Source organism: Phocoena sinus, chromosome 5 (assembly GCF_008692025.1).
Source record: "Phocoena sinus isolate mPhoSin1 chromosome 5, mPhoSin1.pri, whole genome shotgun sequence".
NCBI classification, from domain to species: domain Eukaryota; kingdom Metazoa; phylum Chordata; class Mammalia; order Artiodactyla; family Phocoenidae; genus Phocoena; species Phocoena sinus.
In genome coordinates this window covers 22,106,092-22,127,595 of record NC_045767.1, presented here as the reverse complement: position 1 = coordinate 22,127,595, position 21,504 = coordinate 22,106,092, and the positions used below count along the sequence as shown (strand labels likewise).

General features: G+C 35.4%; 1 protein-coding gene across 1 annotated transcript in view; it reads left to right on the top strand.

Annotated features, from left to right (window-relative positions):
- The window catches only part of USP53 (ubiquitin specific peptidase 53), a 64,871-nt gene extending 43,598 nt beyond the window's left edge, over positions 1-21,273 (top strand). The window contains exons 13-16 of the mRNA XM_032633203.1: positions 660-1,398; positions 2,482-2,558; positions 16,706-16,802; positions 18,324-21,273. Coding sequence (XP_032489094.1) covers positions 660-1,398; positions 2,482-2,558; positions 16,706-16,802; positions 18,324-19,338 — 1,928 coding nt within the window. The 3' untranslated portion in view covers positions 19,339-21,273. The remainder of the gene's footprint in view (positions 1-659; positions 1,399-2,481; positions 2,559-16,705; positions 16,803-18,323) is intronic.
- The last annotated feature ends 231 nt before the right edge of the window (positions 21,274-21,504 follow it).

The following is a 21,504-nucleotide window of genomic DNA, read 5'->3' as shown; positions in this document are numbered from 1 at the left end:
AGGTTATAAAGTTAAGTGAAAAGAACTTCTTTTCCTGCAACCCTTGACCTTCACTCTGTTCCACTGTTAATAGTTTCCAGTTCATTATGAGCACGTCTTACTTTTTATGGTTTTATGCTCTTTTCTTTATGAACATAGTGTAATTTAACTGATATTGCTAGACTTTAGAACTTGATTTAAGATTCTTGCTGCAGTGAAATCCTTTCACAGGTACTTTTTGCATACAGCCATTAGCATAAAATTCTTTCAGAATAATTGCTGGGTTTAGGGTATGTTTATTTATTTTGAACTTTGGTAGGTGTGGCTCAGTTGTCCTCCTAAAATACTTGACAGTCTGCACGCCCACCAACAGTGATTAGATGTCTGTTTCCAGCAGCAGTTGGTTTAATAAATTTTAAATCTTTACCAATATAATAGGTGGGAAATATTTTTATTTTTATGGTTTTTATTAATTATGAATGAGATAGAATAGTTTTTTAAAATTGCTGTAATTATCTTATGATCTACTTTAGAGATCATTTTTTAAAATCATTATATAACCATTTATGTTATGATTTACTTATTACTGTTTAACATTTCTTCTCAAACAAGGTATTTGGCTTGTGACTAAAAAGTGGCTCTGAAGAGTAGCTCATTTGTATTTTTATTTATTTTTAAAGATTTGGTTAATGAAGACCTTCCACATTTCAAGTCTGGATCACCTCCTGCCCCAAATGGCTTTAGACAATATGGGAATCCACATCTATTTCATAGTCAAGGAAAAGGACCGTGTAAGCATGACCGAATTGCCCATCAGAGTCGAGCTTCTGCACAAACATTAAGTTCAAGTAAATCCCAGATTCTTGCTTCAGGAGAGAAAATAACTGGCAAATTTAAGAGTGACAGTGGTACTGGATATGATACAGACAGTAGCCAAGATTCTAGGGATAAAGGAAGCAGCTGTAATGGCAGCACTAAAAGCCGAAATCGAGGTTGGAAACCTATGAGAGAAACGTTAAATGTCGATAGTATTTTTAATGAAAGTGAAAAAAGGCAGCATAGTCCAAGACATAAATCAAATATTAGTAACAAATCTAAATGTAGCAAAGATCAGAGTTTTAACAGTTGTCCAAAAGAGAATCCAAAGCAAAAATGTTTAATGACTATATATGAAGATGAAATGAAGCAGGAAACAGGAAGCAGGAGTTCCCTTGAATTTAATGGAAAAGGAGCAGAGAAAAATAAAGCCCTCAAAGAAACTAAAGTTCATGGTGACAATTGGCAGATGCAAAGGACAGAGTCTGGATATGAAAGCAGTGATCATATCAGTAATGGCTCTGCTAATTTGGAGTCACCTGTTATCGATGGAAATGGTACAGTGATGGATATCAGTGGTGTTAAAGAAACCGCATCCTTCAGGTAATACACAAGTTATGTGAATGATTTCCCCCCACCATTCTCTCTTTTTAGTTATTTGAAGTAACTTTCAAAGGTTGGGGTCAGTTAAATGAAAGGGAAAGAGCTTGAGCTCAGAGTATCCTGGGATATTGCAGGTTATTTGATATATCAAGTTTCTATTTTTAATAGTTATTTCTTGATTCCAAAAATAACAACTGTTTATTTTGGGGAAATTTAGAAAGTAAAATACATTATCATTGTTGCCACTAAAAACTATTGATGTATATATACTACAGGTTTTAAACCATAGATTTAAATTGGTGTATCTCAGTCATTAAGCTAATTGTTTAATTCTTCAACCTAGTTAATGTTCATTATCCCATTTCTAACATCTGTAACTCAGAACTGGGGTTATTTTCTTCTGTCACAACCCAGTTCCATGAAAGAGATATTTTTCCTTTAGCAAGTATTAAAGAATACAGCCAAATAACTAAGTTTGTGTTCAATTAATTCTTAATTAATTCTGAAATCATCTATTATATTACTGTTAGCAGTCTATTTGCAGTTCTTTGTGTAACCTCTAAAACATGTCCACCACTTAGGTCAATTTAGCCACTATTTCCGCTCTTAATCAGTCTAAAGCATCTTAATTTGATGTTAGCTGGTGTTTTATTACATTCATTATTGAAAAGCCAGATTTGCAAAAAGCGACCGCTCATGTTTTACCGAAATAATCACTGTAATAAAGACTTGGGAAGTTTTTTTACTTTGCAGGGTAATTTCATAATGCTTCTTCGAAAGGGGTAGCCTAGGGTATTAGAAAGATCAGAACTTCGTAATCAGATAGGCTTGGATTTTAGTTATTGGGCAAATTAACTTGACTTTCACAGCCTTAATCTCCTATTGAAAAATGAGGATAATAACTCCTTTTAAGTATTTTAAGTTGTGAGATGTAAATTAATAATGTACATTAATCCCCTAGAACAGCACATGGTATATAATAATTGTTTAGCAAATGTTATTTCCTTTCTTTTTCTTGGGGTAAACTAAATAATAATCCATTATAGCTGATGTGTTTGGTGTGTGTTTTATTCTATTCTCTAGCAACCAGATTAAGACAAGCAATCTAAACATAGATCGTATGAACTATACCTCCCAACAGAGCAAAAACTACTTGGAAGGTAAAAATTTTATTTAAATATATTATCATAGTAGCAGTAAAGAATAAATCATGGTATTACGAGTAAAGAAGCTAAGGACAGTCCTGTTACTGATAAGTTTATGAGTAATGAGGATGGAAACTAGGAGAGTTTATGCTTGAAGTCTTAAAAGATGGGAATAGCTACCTCAGGGAATAGGAAAAAGGGAAAGTGTGTCAGTCAGGCTAGGCTAGGTTCTGGGCTGTGCAGTGGTAACAACTTGAAAATCTCCGTGTCTTAGTACAAGATTGTTTCTTGCTCACAGCACGTGTCCTGTGAATGTCAGCATGAAGTCTCTTCCTAGTAATCACTCAGGGCCTGAGGCTAATGGGACTCTACCAGTACTTCTTTGATCATTGCAGTACTGGGGGGAGAGGAGATTGAAGGGGACACAACATAGTGAATCACATGTAAGCTCTTAAAACTTTCAACCCAGAAGTGATAAATGTGCTTCCACTCACATCTGACTGGCCAAGGCAAGTCTTAACAGCCAGGCCTAATTTCAAAGAGGGTGGAAAAGGGTAATTTGCTGGTGCACTGCAATATGTATGAACAGTCCTAATGTCTACCACAGGCGTTAAGGACAGATAGAAAAATTGATAAACAGCCTGCTAGAAAAGTTCACTTTGGAAACAGTAAATATGTAATGGTGTGACATTATTATAGGTGATTTGTTAGCAACACACAGAGGCCCAGAAGCAAAGAAAATTAGATGTTTGTATACAGAATTCGGCATTGTTACTGAGAGGTTTTACCTAAAGGATTTGGGGAACAGGGATCAAGGAAAATGATGAGCAAGGGGATTATTGAGGTTGGAATCAAAGTCATTGTCTTCAAATTTTAGAATTCAGAGGATTAGAAGGGCTATAATTTTTCATGATAAAAAATAGCCATGAAGAACACATTTTAAAGTTTGTTTTTAGTCTTTATCATCCTTAAGGCTTTTGTGGAGATTATTTTTCAGGTTGCAGATATTGAATATGATTAAATGTTTAATTATTTTGTTTTCATCAAATGGTATAATATCAGAAGGAAACACTTATATTAAGGAAATAACCTTCCTTTCCCATATAAAATGTCTCGCCTGTTCAAAAAATCTGATAAAAGTCTGGTAACCAAGTATTACAGGAAACAGTAAAAGGCTGGCCAGAAATCAACAGCAGAAGTCAGTAAAAACTGAACAATAACTGCAAGTTCAGTGCTCTTTATAAAATGATGCTTGCTTCCTGATATTAATAAAAACACAGGTCATAGAAATTTCGATGGTTAGGAGTGCATTGCTATAATAGCTTTGTTCTGGGTTTCCCCACTTAATATGAAATAGTATGTATGTAGCCAATTAAAACTAATTTTTTTTATTGTGGTAAAATATACACCACAGAATTTGTCATTCTAACCGTAGTTACCATTGTTTGATATTAAGTACATGTGCATTGTTTTGCCACCATCACTACCATCTATCTCCATAATTCTTTCATCTTCTCAAATTGAAACTGTACCCATTAAACAACTCCCCGTTCCCCCCTCCCCTGGCCCCTGCAACCTCCATTCTACTTTCTGTCTCTTTGAATTTGACTACTCTGGGTACCTCATATAAGTGGACTCATGCAGGGTTTGTCTTTTTGTGACTGGCTTATTTCACTTAGCACAGCGTCTTCAGAGTTCATCCATGTATCAGAATTTCATTCCTTTTAAGGCTGAATAATACTGCATTATATGATGTAACACATTTTGTTTATCCATTCATCTGTTGATGGACATTTGGGTTGTTTCTACCTTTTGGCTATTGTATATAATGCCCCTATGTATATTAGTGTACAAATATCTGAAATCCCTGCTTTCAGTTCTTCTGAGTATATACCCAGAAGCACAATTGCTGGATCCTGTGGCAATTCTCTGTTTAGTTTTTTGAGGAACCACCATTCTGTTTTCCACAGCAGCTGCACTATTTTACATTCCCACCAGCAATGCAGAGGTTCCAAGTTCTTCATATCCTCACCAATACTTGTTATTTTCTGGGTTTTTTTTTGGAGAATTGCCATCTTAATGGGTGTGAAGTGGTATCTTGTTATGGTTTTATGTACCCCACGTTTTATTTAACTACATAAATTGCATTACATTAAAATTATTTCTTGTTTAATAAACTTCAAAGCCTACCATAGTTCTTTAAGCTAGTGTTTGTTTAGGGAAACTTTATTAATGTTCATGCCTTATGGTATCTGTATGTGTATTTCCCTCCCCTAGTCTTTGAGAACATGTTAAAGTGGGTATAGGAATTTTTTTTGCAAGCTAAAAACTGACCCTGTGTGGATTTTTTCCTTTTTTTCAGTAAGGCACAGTTTAATTTTTTGTGGCTTGGTATGATTTTCTTGGATTTCTCCTACTTCTTAATTATAAAATGGGGGTACACTTACATTATTGACCTGAAGAATGACTTTCTATCCACAGGTAAAAGACTTTTACAAAGTTAAGAAACCTTAGAAATTTTTTTATTTTCATATTTTGTTTGACATTTAAGTCAGCTTTCAATATTAGTCTGTACAAGTTTATGTGATGGTAGAGAAATTAAAATCTATAACAATGCCATTGTAATTATCTCACTGATAGTTTTTCATTGATAGAGATATTATATAGCCTATTATATTTATGGATTCTGCTGCAAACAAACATACCTACACTGCCTAAAGCTATTATTTGAGAACATTGTTGAAATTCCACAATGCCACTTAGATTATTTTAGCTCCTCTTTTAAAAATGGGTCACTAATGGGGAGAATGTCAAATGCCTTAAATTACATTCAAAACAGAAGAAATGACATGTTCAAAAGTACATGGTCAGGAGAAACTATCACATATTGGAAGGATACAGCTAGTTTGTTATATACAAGTCTGGAATGCATACCTGGAAATTGTGAGATGATGGTTAGAGGATAGAGAGAAGCCAAACCATGATGAAACTTTTATGCTATTTTTAGCATAAAAGTAAAATGGAAAAGTAAATGGAAAGGCATCTAAGGACAAGGAGAGTAGCATACTCCAGTTTGCATTTAGAAAGGACTCGGGTGGCAGTGTAGGGGGTGAATTTGGAGCAGTGGGAGAAAAATTATTTAGATGAATAATAGCCTAGGAGAGAAAAGATGAGGGTATAAACTAAGGCAGTATCAATGTCAAGAAAGAAGATTTGAGAGATTATAAGAATGTGTGGACAGTGGAGTCACTTTCTGTGACAGATGTGCACAGTGAGGGAAAAGGAGAAAGCTGGGGGTGGCCGTATTTGGGTATTACATAAGTGGATTCACCATTTACCAAATGGAGGAATATAGGAAGAAGGGACAAATTTTGAGGGTGAGAGAGGATGGCAAATTTATTTTTGGATTTGTTTGGTTTGTCATCTAGGTAAGTAGATTAGTTAGGAACAAATGTCTGGAATGCAGGAAAGATTATGTATTGGTAGCCATCAACATATATGGGAATTGAATGTGGTAGACATGGACAACATCATGCAGGAAAATGGGAGATTTCAGGGAAAATAAAATAGACAAAGGAAGAAACATGGGGTTTGCTGACTAAAAGAGATGAGCTAAGAGTAGAGAGAAGGAGCAACTTTGGAAAAGAATGAGGAGTAGTTGGAAAGTATGAGAAAATACAGGAGAGGGAGTTAGCACACGGTAACTGGGAAAATGGAGAGCTTCAAAAAGAAAAGTGATCACAGATTAAGCAGAATAAGGATTAAAAAGTCCAAGTTTGGTTTAACAGTTAGCAAGTCATTAGTGACCTAGTAAAAGCAGTATTAGAGAAACATTAGAATAGAGGGAACATTAGAATAGAAGCAAGATTAAGGTAGAACTGAAGTGTTTAGAAGTAAAGGGTCATGACGTTTGTAACTTACTCTCAAATGGTTCAGAAAGAAAAGTGGGGTAAAGTGTTAATAATAGGTGAATCTGAGTAAAGGATATGCAGGTAGGTATATCTTTCAACTTCTCTGAACTTTATGAAATTATCTTCAAATTAAAAGTTTTTCAAAAAAGGTTACAGTAGAATAAAAAGTAAATAAGAGAAGTAAATAAGTGCACGTCTGTCAAAACCCTTGCTGTGAATAGTAAAGAAGCCCTACCTAAAGGAGAAAAATGAAACCAAGAGCTTAGTTTTGCATTTATGTTACAGAGGGTAAGGAACTAATGATGTACAGAGGGTGAGAAAGGTGTGAAGATAAGAACAGACCAGAACAATAATTAATGGAGTAAGATCTCTGGAGGTAGAGTGAGAATGGAACTTCAAAGGAAAGCTTTGAATTAAGGGAGTAGTAGTTTTTCTGTAATGGGAGAGATAAAGGTGAGTGTTGGTACCATTCAGTGTATATTGTGTTAGATGAGTCAGTTGAAGGAGTTCATACCTAATGGACTCTTTTCTCTATGGAGTAAGGTTATCTACTGAATAAATATGTGTTTGGATATTTATAGATTGTAAATAACAAATCACAAAGGAATTATTAGGTCTTTCAAAAAACTTTGGCCATTTACTTTGAGGTCTGTAATACTTGGCTTAATCTCCGTTAATCATAGAAGTCAGGGTTAGTTCAAGCTGAGAATCTTGATCTTGCAAATGACAAGGAAGAGTGAAAGAAGTTAATCAGTGGTCAGAAAAATCTGTTAATTTCCTTAATTCTTATTGTAAAAAAATCTGTACCTCCATTATGTTAAGTGAAATATACTACCCTTAATGTTGTTAAATCCTAAAATTAGTAAATGAAAAAAATTTTACTGGAAGAGTTTATTCGTATACATAAGTTTATTTCCTCTAAGATGTTTTTTGCAAACCTCAGAGTATATTCATTTAGAGAGTATATCTGAAGAATGAGGTACTTTTCACAGTTGGTTTTGTTTCTGTGCATACTAAATTTATTTTCTCTAAGAGTTTCGTAGACCGTTGAGAGGCACTTGCTGTGGCCCAGCACCAAATGTTTATATGTGTTTTAAAACCATAAACTTTCAGTATTGAAATTTAATTTGTAACAAAGTAGCATTATTTGCTCTTTCTTTAAATTATAATCCCAGTGAGGAAAGAAGTTACTGACTCTTGCCTTTTTATTTTGTATCATCCCCAAGTTTAGTATCTGATAGGGTAGATTATTACATATTAAAGTATCTCTCTGTTCCTTTTGGCATGTAGTAAATTTAGCCAGAAATATTTATATAATTAAAGTTTTGTGATTTTTTTCTAAAATATTCAAATTTTGCTTAACTGTCTTTTTATAGTAAATCAGGTCATTGATTAGGTTATTGCTCTTGAATGTTTAGACTTTGTAATTGCAGTATTATTATTATAGTCTGAAATCTTCCGATGCAACAAGAATGAGGATTACGGTGTCTAGACTAGCAGTTTGGTTTTCTTGCTATGTAAGTCTGTTTTAAATCTAGGTCACCTTTTCAGATTAAGTATATATATTTTTATTTCTTTTTTTTTTTGTTTTTTGTTTTTGTTTTTATTTTTGCGTTACGCGGGCCTCTCACCGTTGTGGCCTCTCCTGTTGCAGAGCACGGGCTCCGGACGTGCAGGCTCAGCGGCCATGGCTCACGGGCCCAGCCGCTCCGCGGCATGTGGGATCTTCCCGGACCGGGGCACGAACCTGTGTCCCCTGCAACGGCAGGCGGACTCTCAACCACTGAGCCACCAGGGAAGCCCCATATTTTTATTTCTTGACTATTGGGCTTTAGGTTTTTTGTATACAGTACCAAAATTAGCATTATTAATTAAAGAGTCTTGCCTTGATGTTGAAGTGTTTTCTGTGCCAAGTGTTAAAATCTGACTATCTTAGATTTGCAAAGAACCTGAAGCCAAAATTCCCAGTAAAGACACATGGATGTCTATGTCAGCAGAGGAGAAAAATAACACATCTATTTTTAAGTTAGTTGGAATTCTGAAGTCAAACCACTTGGTTGAATGCCTGCCATAGTGATATTAAAATTTCAAACATATTTATAAAACCTCTGCTGCCTCCTGCTGCCCATTGCGTGGATACTTTCATAAAAGTAAAGAAATCTTTAAGAATTAAGTATTTAATTTTTTTTGTATTTGTGAATATTAAACTTGAAGTTCTGGATAAGTTAAGAAGTAAATAAACATTCCAAAGTTAAAATCACAGTGGGTGGGAAATTATAATGTAACTTTAACTTACAAATTTTTCAGACTTTACAGGTTAAAAAATAATCAAGATTCCTTCTGATATTACTTTTTTTTTTCTTTAGTCATAAAGTAGCTGTCAAAGAGAGAGGCTTAGTTTTTTTTTTAACAACCATTTTTTAAACTGAGGTATAATTAATTTATAATGTGTTAGTTTCAAGGGTACAGCAAAGTGATTCAGTTATACATGTATATATATATATATATCTATTCTTTTACAGATTCTTTTCCATTATAGGTTATTACAAGATACTGAGTAGAGTTCCCTGTGCTGTACAGCAGGTCCTCATTGTTTACCTATTTCACGTATAGTAGTGTGTGTATGTTAATCCCAAACTCTTTAATTTACTTCCCTCCCCCACCCTCTGCTTTCCCCTTTGGCGACCATACATTTGTTTTCTATGTCTGTGAGTCTGTCTGTTTTGTAAATAAGTTCATTTGTATCATTTTTTTAGATTGCACATACAAGTGATATTATATGATATTTGTTTTTGTCTGTCTGACGTACTTCACTTCAGAGGGAGGCTTAGTTTTTGAGACTCAGGCAGTGTGTCAAGGTTACAGGGTCATGAGACTCTCTGTGATATATTATATTGCCTTTTATTTCTGAGACTTTATTAGTATGGCACTTGGTAGATATAGAAATAGTTGGCGAAGGGGAAGGTAAGAAGAATTTGTCTCAGTTTATACTTATTTTGTCTTGGATCAGTGAGTTGGAAATATGGTGGACAGTGTGGAGGTGATTTAAAAGAAGAAAAAACAGTGTTTCTCATTTTTATTGGGAGCTGCCATTTACTGTGTGAGCAATATGGCATATAGGGTATTAATTTCTCATGTATATTACATTACTCTTTCTTGGAAATTACTTCTAAGATTTAACTCGCAGAGCCATATAATAACCAATATAGATTTTAAAAATAGGGTAATATTTAGATGTTATGATCAACTATAGGTTCCAGGTGAATTTTGAGTGACAGGGTAGTTTTAAAAAATGTACCTAGAACATCAATTTAGAGATAAAAAGGCATCTAAGATAAAGTTATCTATTGTTTAAAAAATAAAAGTTGCTTTTTTAATAACTTGATTTTGTTTTCTTTGCAATCTTTGGTTCACAGATTTGGTGTATAGTAGACTAGAAGCATGAGAATGAGAGGAAACTGAAATAAATTAACATGATGAAAAGGTCAACTAAAAATAAGGGAAAATACAGAAAAATTTACTGGAATTGTACAGAAGGATAGGGAATGAATTGAATATTCAAGCTAATGCCATATATTTTGGTATCTTCTGTGGGCATCAGCATGTTAAAGTATATCCTGTTATTTGATGTTCCTACTAATGGCCTAGTTTCATCAGAAGGAGATTCTGTATAATGACCTTGTGTTTTAGGCATACATGAAAGAGAGCCTGCAGGTAGTAGAAAGAGCACTGGCTTTGCAGTTAATCCTGGGTTTGTTTGAGTGTTGCCACTTAACCACCTATATGGCATCGGTTAGGACACTTCATTTCCCTAAGTCTCAATTCCTTGGTTATAAAAAGGGAAGTTTTACAGAATAGTTGTGACTCAGATTTTAAAAAGACACCTATTTGCAATTAACTGGAACGGTTGTTTTCAAAAGGTATTGAGGACCTCAAACAGCTTTTGTTGCTATATCTATTAAGATTCGCTGTGTTAGGCATTAAACCTGAAAATCTTAAATATTTATTTATTCATTTAAAGAATGAATAAATCCTTTACTCACGCATGATTTTGAAATATCCATGTATCCTCATTTGGAAAATATTGGTTTGCTAAATTATGCAAGTCTTCCAAATGTTGATACATTTCTTTTTTTTTTTTTTTTTTTTGGTAACATTGTACCTGCAGTGTTTCTTGTTTAAAACTCATGTTTTTTGAATTTTATTTTATTTATTTCTTTATATAGCAGGTTCTTATTAGTCATCAGTTTTATACCCATCAATCCCAATCGCCCAATTCAGCACACCACCATCCCCACTCCCCCACGGCGTTCCCCATTTGGTGTCTATACATTTGTTCTCTACATCTGTGTTTCAACTTATGCCCTGCAAACCGGTTCATCTGCACCATTTTTCTAGGTTCCACATACATGCGTTAATATACGATATTTGTTTTTCTCTTTCTGACTTACTTCACTCTGTATAGCAATCTCTAGATTCATCCACATCTCTACAAATGAACCAATTTCGTTCCTTTTTATGGCTGAGTAATATTTCATTGTATATATGTATCACATCTTCTTTATCCATTCGTCTGTCGATGGGCATTTAGGTTACTTCCATGACCTGGCTATTGTAAATAGTGCTGCAATGAACATTGGGGTGCGTGTGTCTTTTTGAATTATGGTTTTCTCTGGGTATGTGCCCCATAGTGGGATTGCTGGATCATACGGTAATTCTATTTTTAGTTTTTTAAGGAATCTCCATACTGTTCTCCATAGTGGCTGTATCAATTTACATTCCCACCAACAGTGCAAGAAGGTTCCCTTTTCTCCACACCTTCTCCAGCATTTGTTGTTTGTAGATTTTCTGATGATGCCCATTCGAACTGGTGTGAGGTGATACCTCATTGTAGTTTTGATTTGCACTTCTCTCATAATTAGTGATGTTGAGTGGCTTTTCATATGCTTCTTGGCCATCTGTATGTCTTCTTTAGAGAAATGTCTATTTAGGTCTTCTGCCCATTTTTGGATTGGGTTATTTGTTTCTTTAACATTGAGCTGCATGAGCTGTTTATATATTTTGGAGATTAATCCTTTCTCCGTTAATTTGTTTGCAAATATTTTATCCCATTCTGAGGGTTGTCTTTTCGTCTTGTTTATGGTTTCCTTTGTTGTGCAAAAGCTTTTAAGTTTCATTAGGTCCCATTTGTTTATTTTTGTTTTTATTTCCTCTACTCTAGGAGGTGGATCAAAAAAGATCTTGCTGTGATTCATGTCAAAGAGTGTTCTTCCTATGTTTTCCTCTAAGAGTTTTATAGTGTTCCGTCTTACATTTTAGGTCTCTAATCCATTTTGAGTTTATTTTTGTGTGTGGTGTTAAGGAGTGTTCTAATTTCATTCTTTTATGTAGCTGTCCAGTTTTCCCAGCACCACTTATTGAAGATTGTCTTTTCTCCGTTGTATATCCTTGCCGCCTTTGTCATAGATTAGTTGACCATATGTGTGTGGGTTTATCTCTGGGCTTTCTATCTTGTTCCATTGATCTATGTTTCTGTTTTTGTGCCAGGACCATATTGTCTTGATTACTATAGCTTTGTAGTACAGTCTGAAGTCAGGGAGTCTGATTCATCCCGCTCCATTTTTTCCCCTCAAGACTGCTTTGGCTATTCGGGGTCTTTCGTATCTCCATACAGATTTTTAAGATTTTTTGTTCTAGTTCCATAAAAAATGCCATTGGTAATTTGATAGGGATTGCATTGACTCTGTAGATTGCTTTGGGTAGTATAGTCATTTTCACAATATTGATTCTTCCAATCCAAGGACATGGTATATCTCTCCATCTGTTGGTATCATCTTTAATTTCTTTCATCAGTGTCTTACAGTTTTCTACATAGAGGTCTTTTGTCTCCCTAGGTAGGTTTATTCCTAGGTATTTTATTCTTTTTGTTGCAATGGTAAATGAGAATGTTTTCTTAATTTCTCTTTCAGATTTTTCATCATTAGTGTATAGGAATGCAAGAGGTTTCTGTGCATTAATTTTGTATCCTGCAACTTTACCAAATTCATTGATTAGCTCTAGTAGTTTTCTGGTGGCATCTTTAGGATTCTCTATGTATAGTATCATGTCATCTGCAAACAGTGACAGTTTTACTTCTTCTTTTCCAATTTGGATTCCTTTTATTTCTTTTTCTTCTCTGATTGCCGAGGCTAGGACTTCCAAAACTATGTTGAATAATAGTGGTGAGAGTGGACATCCTTGTCTTGTTCCTGATTTAGAGGAAATGCTTTCAGTTTTCATCATTGAGAATGATGTTTGCTGTGGGTTTGTCATATGTGGCCTTTATTATGTTGACGTAGGTTCCCTCTATGCCCACTTTCTGGAGAGTTTTTATCATAAATGGGTGTTGAATTTTGTCAAAAGCTTTTTCTGCATCTATTGAGATGATCATATGGTTTTTATTCTTCAGTTTGTTAATGTGGTGTACCACATTGATTGATTTGCGTGTATTGAAGAATCCTTGCATCCCTGGGATAAATCCCACTTGATCATGGTGTATGATCCTTTTAATGTGTTGTTGGATTCTGTTTGCTAGTATTTTGTTGAGGATTTTTGCATCTATATTCATCAGTGATATTGGTCTGTAATTTTCTTTTTTTGTAGTATCTTTGTCTGGTTGTGGTATCAGGGTGATGGTGGCCTCATAGAATGAATTTGGGAGTGTTCCTTCCTCTGCAGTTTTTTGGAAGAGTTTGAGAAGGACGGGTGTTAGCTCTTCTCTAAATGTTTGATAGAATTCACCTGTGAAGCCATCTGGTCCTGGACTTTTGTTCGTTGGAAGATTTTTAATCACAGTTTCAATTTTACTACTTGTGATTGGTCTGTTCATTTTTTATATTTCTTCCTTGTTCAGTCTTGGAAGGTTATACCTTTCTAAGAATTTGTCCATTTCTTCCAGGTTGTCCAGTTTATTGGCATAGAGTTGCTTGTAGTAGTCTCTTAGGATGCTTTGTATTTCTGCGGTGTCTGTTGTAACTTCTTCTTTTTCATTTTTAATTTTATTGATTTGAGTCCTCTCCCTCTTTTTCTTGATGAGTCTGGCTAATGGTTTATCAATTTTGTTTATCTTCTCAAAGAACCAGTTTTTAGTTTTATTTATCTTTGCTATCGTTTTCTTCATTTCTTTTTCATTTATTTCTGATCTGATCTTTATGATTTCTTTCCTTCTGCTAACTTTGGGTTTTGTTTGTTCTTCTTTCTCTAGTTCCTTTAGGTGTAAGTTTAGATTGTTTATTTGAGATTTTTCTTGTTTCTTGAGGTAGGCTTGTATAGCTATAAACTTCCCACTTAGAACTGCTTTTGCTGCATCCCATAGGTTTTGGATTGTTGTGTTTTCATTGTCATTTGTCTGTAGTTATTTTTTGATTTCCTCTTTGATTTCTTCAGTGATCTCTTGGTTATTTAGTAACATATTGTTTAGCCTCCATGTGTTTGTGTTTTTTACGTTTTTTCCCTGTAATTCATTTCTAATCTCATAGTGTTGTGGTCAGAAAAGATGCTTGATATGATTTCAATTTTCTTAAATTTACTGAGGCTTGATTTGTGACCTAAGATGTGATCTATCCTGGAGAATGTTCCGTGCGCACTTGAGAAGAAAGTGTAAGCTGCTGTTTTTGGATGGAATGTCCTATCAATTAAATTTATCTGGTCTATTGTGTTATTTAAAGCTTTCCTTATTTATTTTCATTTTGTAAGTGAGGTGTTAAAGTCCCCCACTATTATTGTGTTATTTTAAAGTCTATTTTATCTGATATGAGTATTGCTACTCCAGCTTTCTTTGGATTCCTATTTGCATGGAATATCTTTTTCCATCCCCTCACTTTCAGTCTGTATGTGTCCGTAGGTCTGAAGTGGGTCTCTTTTAGACAGCATATATATGGGTCTTGTATCCATTCAGCAAGCCTGTGTCGTTTGGTTGGGTCATTCAATCCATTCACGTTTAAGGTAATTATCGATATGTATGTTCCTATGACCATTTTCTTAATTGTTTTGGGTTTGTTTTTGTATGTCCTTTTCTTGTCTTGTGTTTCCCACTTAGAGAAGTTCCTTTAGCATTTGCTGTAGAGCTGGTTTGGTGGTGCTGAATTCTCTTAGCTTTTGCTTGTCTCTAAAGCTTTTGATTTCTCCATCGAATGTGAATGAGATCCTTGCTGGGTAGAGTAATCTGGGTTGTAGGTTCTTCCCTTTCATCACTTTAAGTATATCATGCCACTCCCTTCTGGCTTGTAGAGTTTCTGCTGAGAAATCAGCTGTTAACCTTATGAGAGTTCCCTTGTATGTTATTTGTCATTTTTCCCTTGCTGCTTTCAATAATTATTCTTTGTCTTTAATTTTTGCCAATTTGATTACTATGTGTCTCGGCGTGTTTCTCCTTGGGTTTATCCTGTATAGGACTCACTGAGCTTCCTTGACTTGGGTGTCTATTTCCTTTCCCATGTTAGGGAAGTTTTTGACTATAATCTCTTCAAATATTTTCTCTGGTCCTTTCTCTCTCTCTTCTCCTCTGGGACCCCTATAATGCGAATGTTGTTGCGTTTAGTGTTGTCCCAGAGGTCTCTTAGGTTGTCTTCATTTCTTTTCATTCTTTTTTCTTTATTCTCTTCTGCAGCAGTGAATTCCACCATTCTGTTTTCCAGGTCATTTATCTGGATACATTTTTTTATATATCCTTTTTTTCGGCCGTGTCACACGGCATGCGGGATCTTAGTTCCCCAACTAGGGATTGAACCCATGCCCCCTGAAGTGGAAGTGCAGAGTCTTGACCACTGGACTGCCAGGGAAGTCCCATTTCTCTCTCTCTATATATATATATTTATTTATTTATGGCTGTGTTGGCTCTTCGTTTCTGTGTGAGGGCTTTCTCTAGTTGCGGCAAGCGGGGGCCACTCCTCATTGCGGTGCGCGGGCCTCTCACTATCGCGGCCTCTCTTGTTGCAGAGCACAGGCTCCAGACGCGCAGGCTCAGTAATTGTGGCTCACGGGGCTAGTCGCTCTGCAGCATGTGGGATCTTCACAGACCAGGGCTCGAACCCGTGTCCCCTGCGTTGGCAGGCAGATTCTCAACCACTGCGCCACCAGGGAAGCCCTCTCTCTATATGTTTAAAGAACAGATTTTAAAACATCACCACAGATATTATCAGGAAGTCTTTATAAGTATTGGAAAAGTACAGAACTCATGGTGGTAAATACGAATTTTCTAAAACTCTTTCATGTAAAAGGTTAAATTTTATCATTGGCAATAAATACTGCCAGTTGTTTTATTCGAAGTGACAGGTTCACTTCTCTTATTTTCAAGAAAATTTCTGACACATACTCAAGTCTGAATAACTGAAGTTTGTTCATTGTCTTTTCAAGTAAAAAGGTGTTCAGTTGTAAAAATTAAATGAAATAATTATTGTCAACTTCTTACAACTTGAGTAAGCAGTCAATAAATGGAAGCTAGTTAGTGGTGGGATAACATTTTATGTTATCATAATACCCTCCCACCCATTTAAATTCAGTTGATGTTCCTAATATTTCTGTGACGTTGGTAAAATAGATATCAGCATCTCATTACTTAAAGGCAGAAATCTAGACTGTAAGGTGGTATAAGTTTGTAAAGTTGGTTTTAGGAATATAAAGTTACCAACCAATAAGCTGTGAATCCAAACTTCAACTCAAGCCATCTGTCTCCAAATGTAGCGTTTTCCCACCATTTTGTCAGTAAAGAGTAAACAAGGGAAGCACAGCTCCACACGACCCATCTAGAATAACACTTTTTGGGGATTGCTGACATTTTCAAGAGATAATAAATTGAGGATAGGGGCTTCCCTGGTGGCGCAGTGGTTGAGAGTCCGCCTGCTGATGTAGGGGACTCGGGTTCGTGCCCGGTCCGGGAGGATCCCACATGCCACTGAGCGGCTGGGCCCATGAGCCATGGCCGCTGGGCCTGCGCGTCCGGAGCCTGTGCTCCGCAACGGGAGAGGCCACAGCAGAGAGAGGCCCGCGTACCAAAAAAAAAAAAAAAAAAATTGAGGAAAGAGCCACTGATTTTGTATAAAGTGTTCAGGAAAGAGGTATTATTTGAGCTGAGGCTTGAAGAACTAGTTTTCATCTGTTAATTTGGAAGAGAATTACCTGATTATAGAAAACCTTTTGTAAATTATGGAGAAGTATAGATGGAGTAAATTCTAAAAGATCACTTAAATAATTTTTTCTCATTCCCTTCCTCAGGCTTTAGAAAAGAACCCAAGAACCTGGAAGTAGCCTATAAATCTTATGAGTCCCACCCAGAATCGTATCTACAAATAAAAGATTCTTTGATAAAAAGGTAATCCTAGCTATTTGGAATACTAAAATCTTTTAAATTAAATGCATGTGTTATAGGAACTCTTTATCAGAAAGGCATACTACCTGTCACTACTCTGAAAGCAATGGGTCTAGAGCAGGGGTCCCCAAGCCCCGGGCTGCAGACTGATACTGGAACTGGGCCGCACAGCAGGAGGTGAGTGGCGGCCGAGTGAGCGAAGCTTCATCTGCCGCTCCCCATCGCTCGCATTACCGCCTGAACCACACGCTCCTTCCCAAGTCAGTGCAAAAATTGTCTTCCACGAAACTGGTCTCTGGTGCCAAAAAAGGTTGGGGACTGCTAGTCTAGAGTATTATGATGCATGTTTTATTGGGGATCATTAAAAGGATGTAAACCTTAATGATAGGGGGCCTACAAAGTACCTTGTACAATATATGATTGTTTGTTTTAAACCTCACAGCATTCTTTTGAGATGTATGGTGTTTTACAAAAGAGAAAATTTGGGGCTTAGATTAAGTAATTTGGCCAAAGCAACGGAGTTGAGATTTGAATATAGCTCTTATCTACTTAGCAGAGCCTCAACTCTTTTCATCTTTGTGCTCTAATTGAATTTTATGCAATTCACATGAGAAAAATAATTTAATCATATGAAGATAAATAATTTGCAATGTGATATCATTTTTCTTCACCTTAGAAGTTAACTATTACTTAAATAAAGGTAGTCTTTGATTAACCAAATTATTTTTAATTAGTATACTATCCTTATAGCATTATATATCAACATTAAAGTACCTCTATTGCTATAAACTTTGGGTGGGAAGTGTTTTAGAATATTGAATTGTTTGCTAGTAACATTTTTCTTAAGTCTGTGCTACATTTTATCACAATAAATGTAATTTCAGTGTTTTTAAGTTGAATTTTTTTTTTTTTTTTTTTTGGCTGCACTGTGTGGCTTGTGGCATCTTAGTTGCCCAAACAGGGATTGAACCTGGGCCTGGGCAGTGAAAGCGCTGAGTCCTAACCACTGGACTGCCAGGGAATTCTCTGATACTTGCTTTTTTTTTTTTTTTTTTTTTTTTTTTGTGGTATGTGGGCCTCTCACTGTTGTGGCTTCTCCCGTTGCGGAGCACAGGCTCCGGACGCGCAGTCTCAGCGACCATGGCTTACGGGCCCAGCCACTCCACGGCATGTGGGATCTTCCCAGACCGGGGCACAAACCCGTGTCCCCTGCTTCGGCAGGCAGACTCTCAACCACTGCGCCACGAGGGAAGCCCCTGAAATTTGCTTTTTTAATTATACTTCTGGTTATAAATCTGATCTTGGTAATGACGGATGTTTCTAATAAACATTTATGTATTCTGGCATAAAGATTTTGGATTCAGAGAGTGTATAAATTGTTAATGGTTGCAAATATCTTTCCATTTCTGCTGTGTCACACAAATAACATAAGTGCTGTATTGGGAAGTTAAGCTACAAATGTTTGTTTTCCCTCCAATTTTGCATATTTGTGTATGGCGTTTTAGCTTTGTTTTTGTTTTTCAGGTCACATATACGTGAAACCAATGGAAAGTTATTCCCTTCATCCAATCCACAAATACTCAAGGACCATACAGCAAGAGAGCATACCCACCAGTCAGATGAACAGAAACTTGAAAAAGCAAGTGAATGCAAATTTTCTGAGTGGCTTAATATAGAAAATTCTGAGAGAACAGGTTTGCTTTTTCACGTTGATGATAATTCTGCTTCTGCAAAGAGAGTGAACAGTAATGGAACAGTCTCACCATCTTCATTGTGGTCTTCACACGTGAGAACTGTGGGGTTGAAGCCAGGAACTGCTCCCCTCATCCAGCAGCAAAATATGATAGAACAGTGTTACTCTGAGAACTCTCTATCCAGGGAACATCTCATTCAGTCAACCAGCAGATCTGATGGTTGTCAGATGCCAGAACTTGTTTGCCAGAATACCCCACCCCCTCTGCCACCAAAGAAATATGCTGTAACCAGTGTGCCACAGTCAGAGAAAAATGATGTGCCACAGTCAGAGAAAAATGATGCTCCACCTGCTGTCAAACCAACAGAGATGTTTAAAGCTAATTCTTCTAGTCTTCCAAAGCACAGTTTGAGTACAGCTTCAGAACCAGGTTTAGAAGTGAGTACATATATGAATGATGAAAGACTTAAGGAAACATTTCAAGCAAAAGAGTATGTCGGCAACACATCAAACACCCCATCCAGCTCTTCAGCTAATGATTTTCAGGCAGACTCGGGTACAGCTGTTGGTGCTTCTTGCCAGCCAGAAATAGACTCTAGTTCTACCTGTCCAAATGAGACAGTTTCATTAACTACCTATTTTTCAGTGGATAACTGCATGACTGATACATATAGATTGAAATACCATCAGAGGCCCAAGCTCTGTTTTCCAGAGAGCAGCGGCTTTTGTAATGATAATTCACTTTCTCAGAATGAAAGAGGGCTAGGGCCTGTGTTACATAGTAGTCTTGGTTCAAACTGCCCTTCCAAGCAAAGATATAAACCTGGTATACATTGTGATAGATAAATGATGAAACCGACAGGCTTTTACTTCTGAGGCCATTAACTAGGAATCAAATGACCAAACCTAGTGCTACATGAAATTAAAACCATGGCAATATTTAACTCATTAATCACTTTAACTTTCTATACAGATATTTTATTTTGTGAAGATCTACTTATTGGATATTTTGGAATTCCCTCTGAATAGTCTTGGCATGCCTCAAAAAATAGAAAATCCGGGGGTATGCAGAAAGTCATTTATCATATGCTGCAGTGGAGTAAAAATGTAATTTGTCCCTTTATTTTCTGACTGGTAGACCCATAGGTATTAAACTAACCAGTACTCATATGTAGATTGGTAAACTCTGCTAACTGAAAGATAGATGATATGTAGCTTGTGTAGTCAAAGCAATATTTGCTTTGTGAGGAAGCACTTTCTAATGGGGAGCCAAAAGAGGACTTCACCCATTTGCTTTTGACTTCTGTGATAGTCTACTACATATGATCCCTTTAAGTGTCTTAAAATGTATCGACCCATGAAATTGATGGCATTTGGGGGAAAAAAAGCCTTAATGATAAAACAGTTTTTAAATTCTCAAGGTCAGAAGAGAAGACAGTTTTGCTCCTAGAATTTTTATCTTCAGAATATCCTTTGTTGTATGCATTCATAAACATTACTTCAGTCATGTAAGCTAAAAATACTTCACTTTAGTATATTTATTTGTTACATTTTTTTCTAATCTTATATGAAATGTGAAAGGTTTTTATTTTGGTTTGGTTTACTTTGGGCTGCTAATAACCAGTGTTAGGAATTAACCTATAGTCCTCTTTTTAAGAATATCACTGTGACTGCCTAAATTTTCCCTGCTATAATATTACCTGTTTATAGGTTGTCAGCCCATTTTAGTAATTTTCATATTCTTGAATTTGAAAATCTTTCTGGGTTTCCAGATTAAATTTTTGCCTTTCATATAGATTTAATTTTTAATGAAATGTATTAATTTGAGCATCCCTCCCTTTTTTCTAAACAAATAATTTAATTTTTACCCCATTTTCATGGAGAAGTCTTTCTTTAAAAAAAAAAAAGGGATTTTCCATTATTATGATGACCTTACAAGTGAAAATAAGTAATTGCCTTATTTCATAGTTGTCATTTAATTTTGTACTAAGCTGGTAAACTAATTGTAGTTTAGAATAGTTTTATATTGTCCACACTAGAGAATTGAGAATTTAAATTTTATATATAAAACATAATAATTCCATAAACTAATTAGTAAATTTAATATCTTGACCAATCCCATAAATTGTTAAAATATTCCAAAATGTAAATGAATCTTATTTTCTAGATAAGTAGAAAATAATTGCTTGTAGAAGTCTAAGCTCACTGAGTTATCAAATCTTGGCCAAATTTTGTCTTCCACCTAGAGAAGCTTTTAATAGCCTTTTCTAGCTATAACAGTAGGTGATTATTACTTTATATTCTCTTAATTTAGAAATACTTGAATATCAACTAAATAAAATTTTATCTTTTAAGAAAGCTTTTTTTTTAACATAGCTTTTAGTATGGGGGTTTGTAAATATTGTAAATTTGTAAAATTGTATTTGAAATGTCACTGTATTTAATTACCGCTTTTATAACATTGTAAAATACTAGAAAAATGAGCTTCAAGTATTTTTAATAGCTTTCAAAAACTGTGTAGTTGTTTTGTCCAGTTGAAAATGTATTATTTGAAACATTTAAACTGATTTCTGATACTTATAAACAATCTCATAGATTTGTATGGGATTCAACTCACAATTGAGTTGCAAATATCAAATAGAAACGTCCAATTTGGGCTCTTTTTAAAGTACTGTCCAGTTGAAACCTCCTGAATCATGTTATAGTACTAATAGACTAGAAACTGACCATGTTTTTGTTGATTCAACACTCCAAATATAGATTGAATATGTATTTACTAATCGTGCACATGTGAATTTTTTATTTCTAGGGTGTCTATTTTTATAGATGTTTTCTTCTGGTTATAAGCTTATTATAACTTTTAAAATAACACAGCCAACGATTGTAATGTTCAGAATACTTCAGAGTATCTTTGTGTGAAGTCAGTTTCTTCTGATTCAAAATTTTGGGGGGGGGATAAACTGATTTTTAATTTAATATGGTTGGGACTTTTCTTTGCATTCATAAACTGTG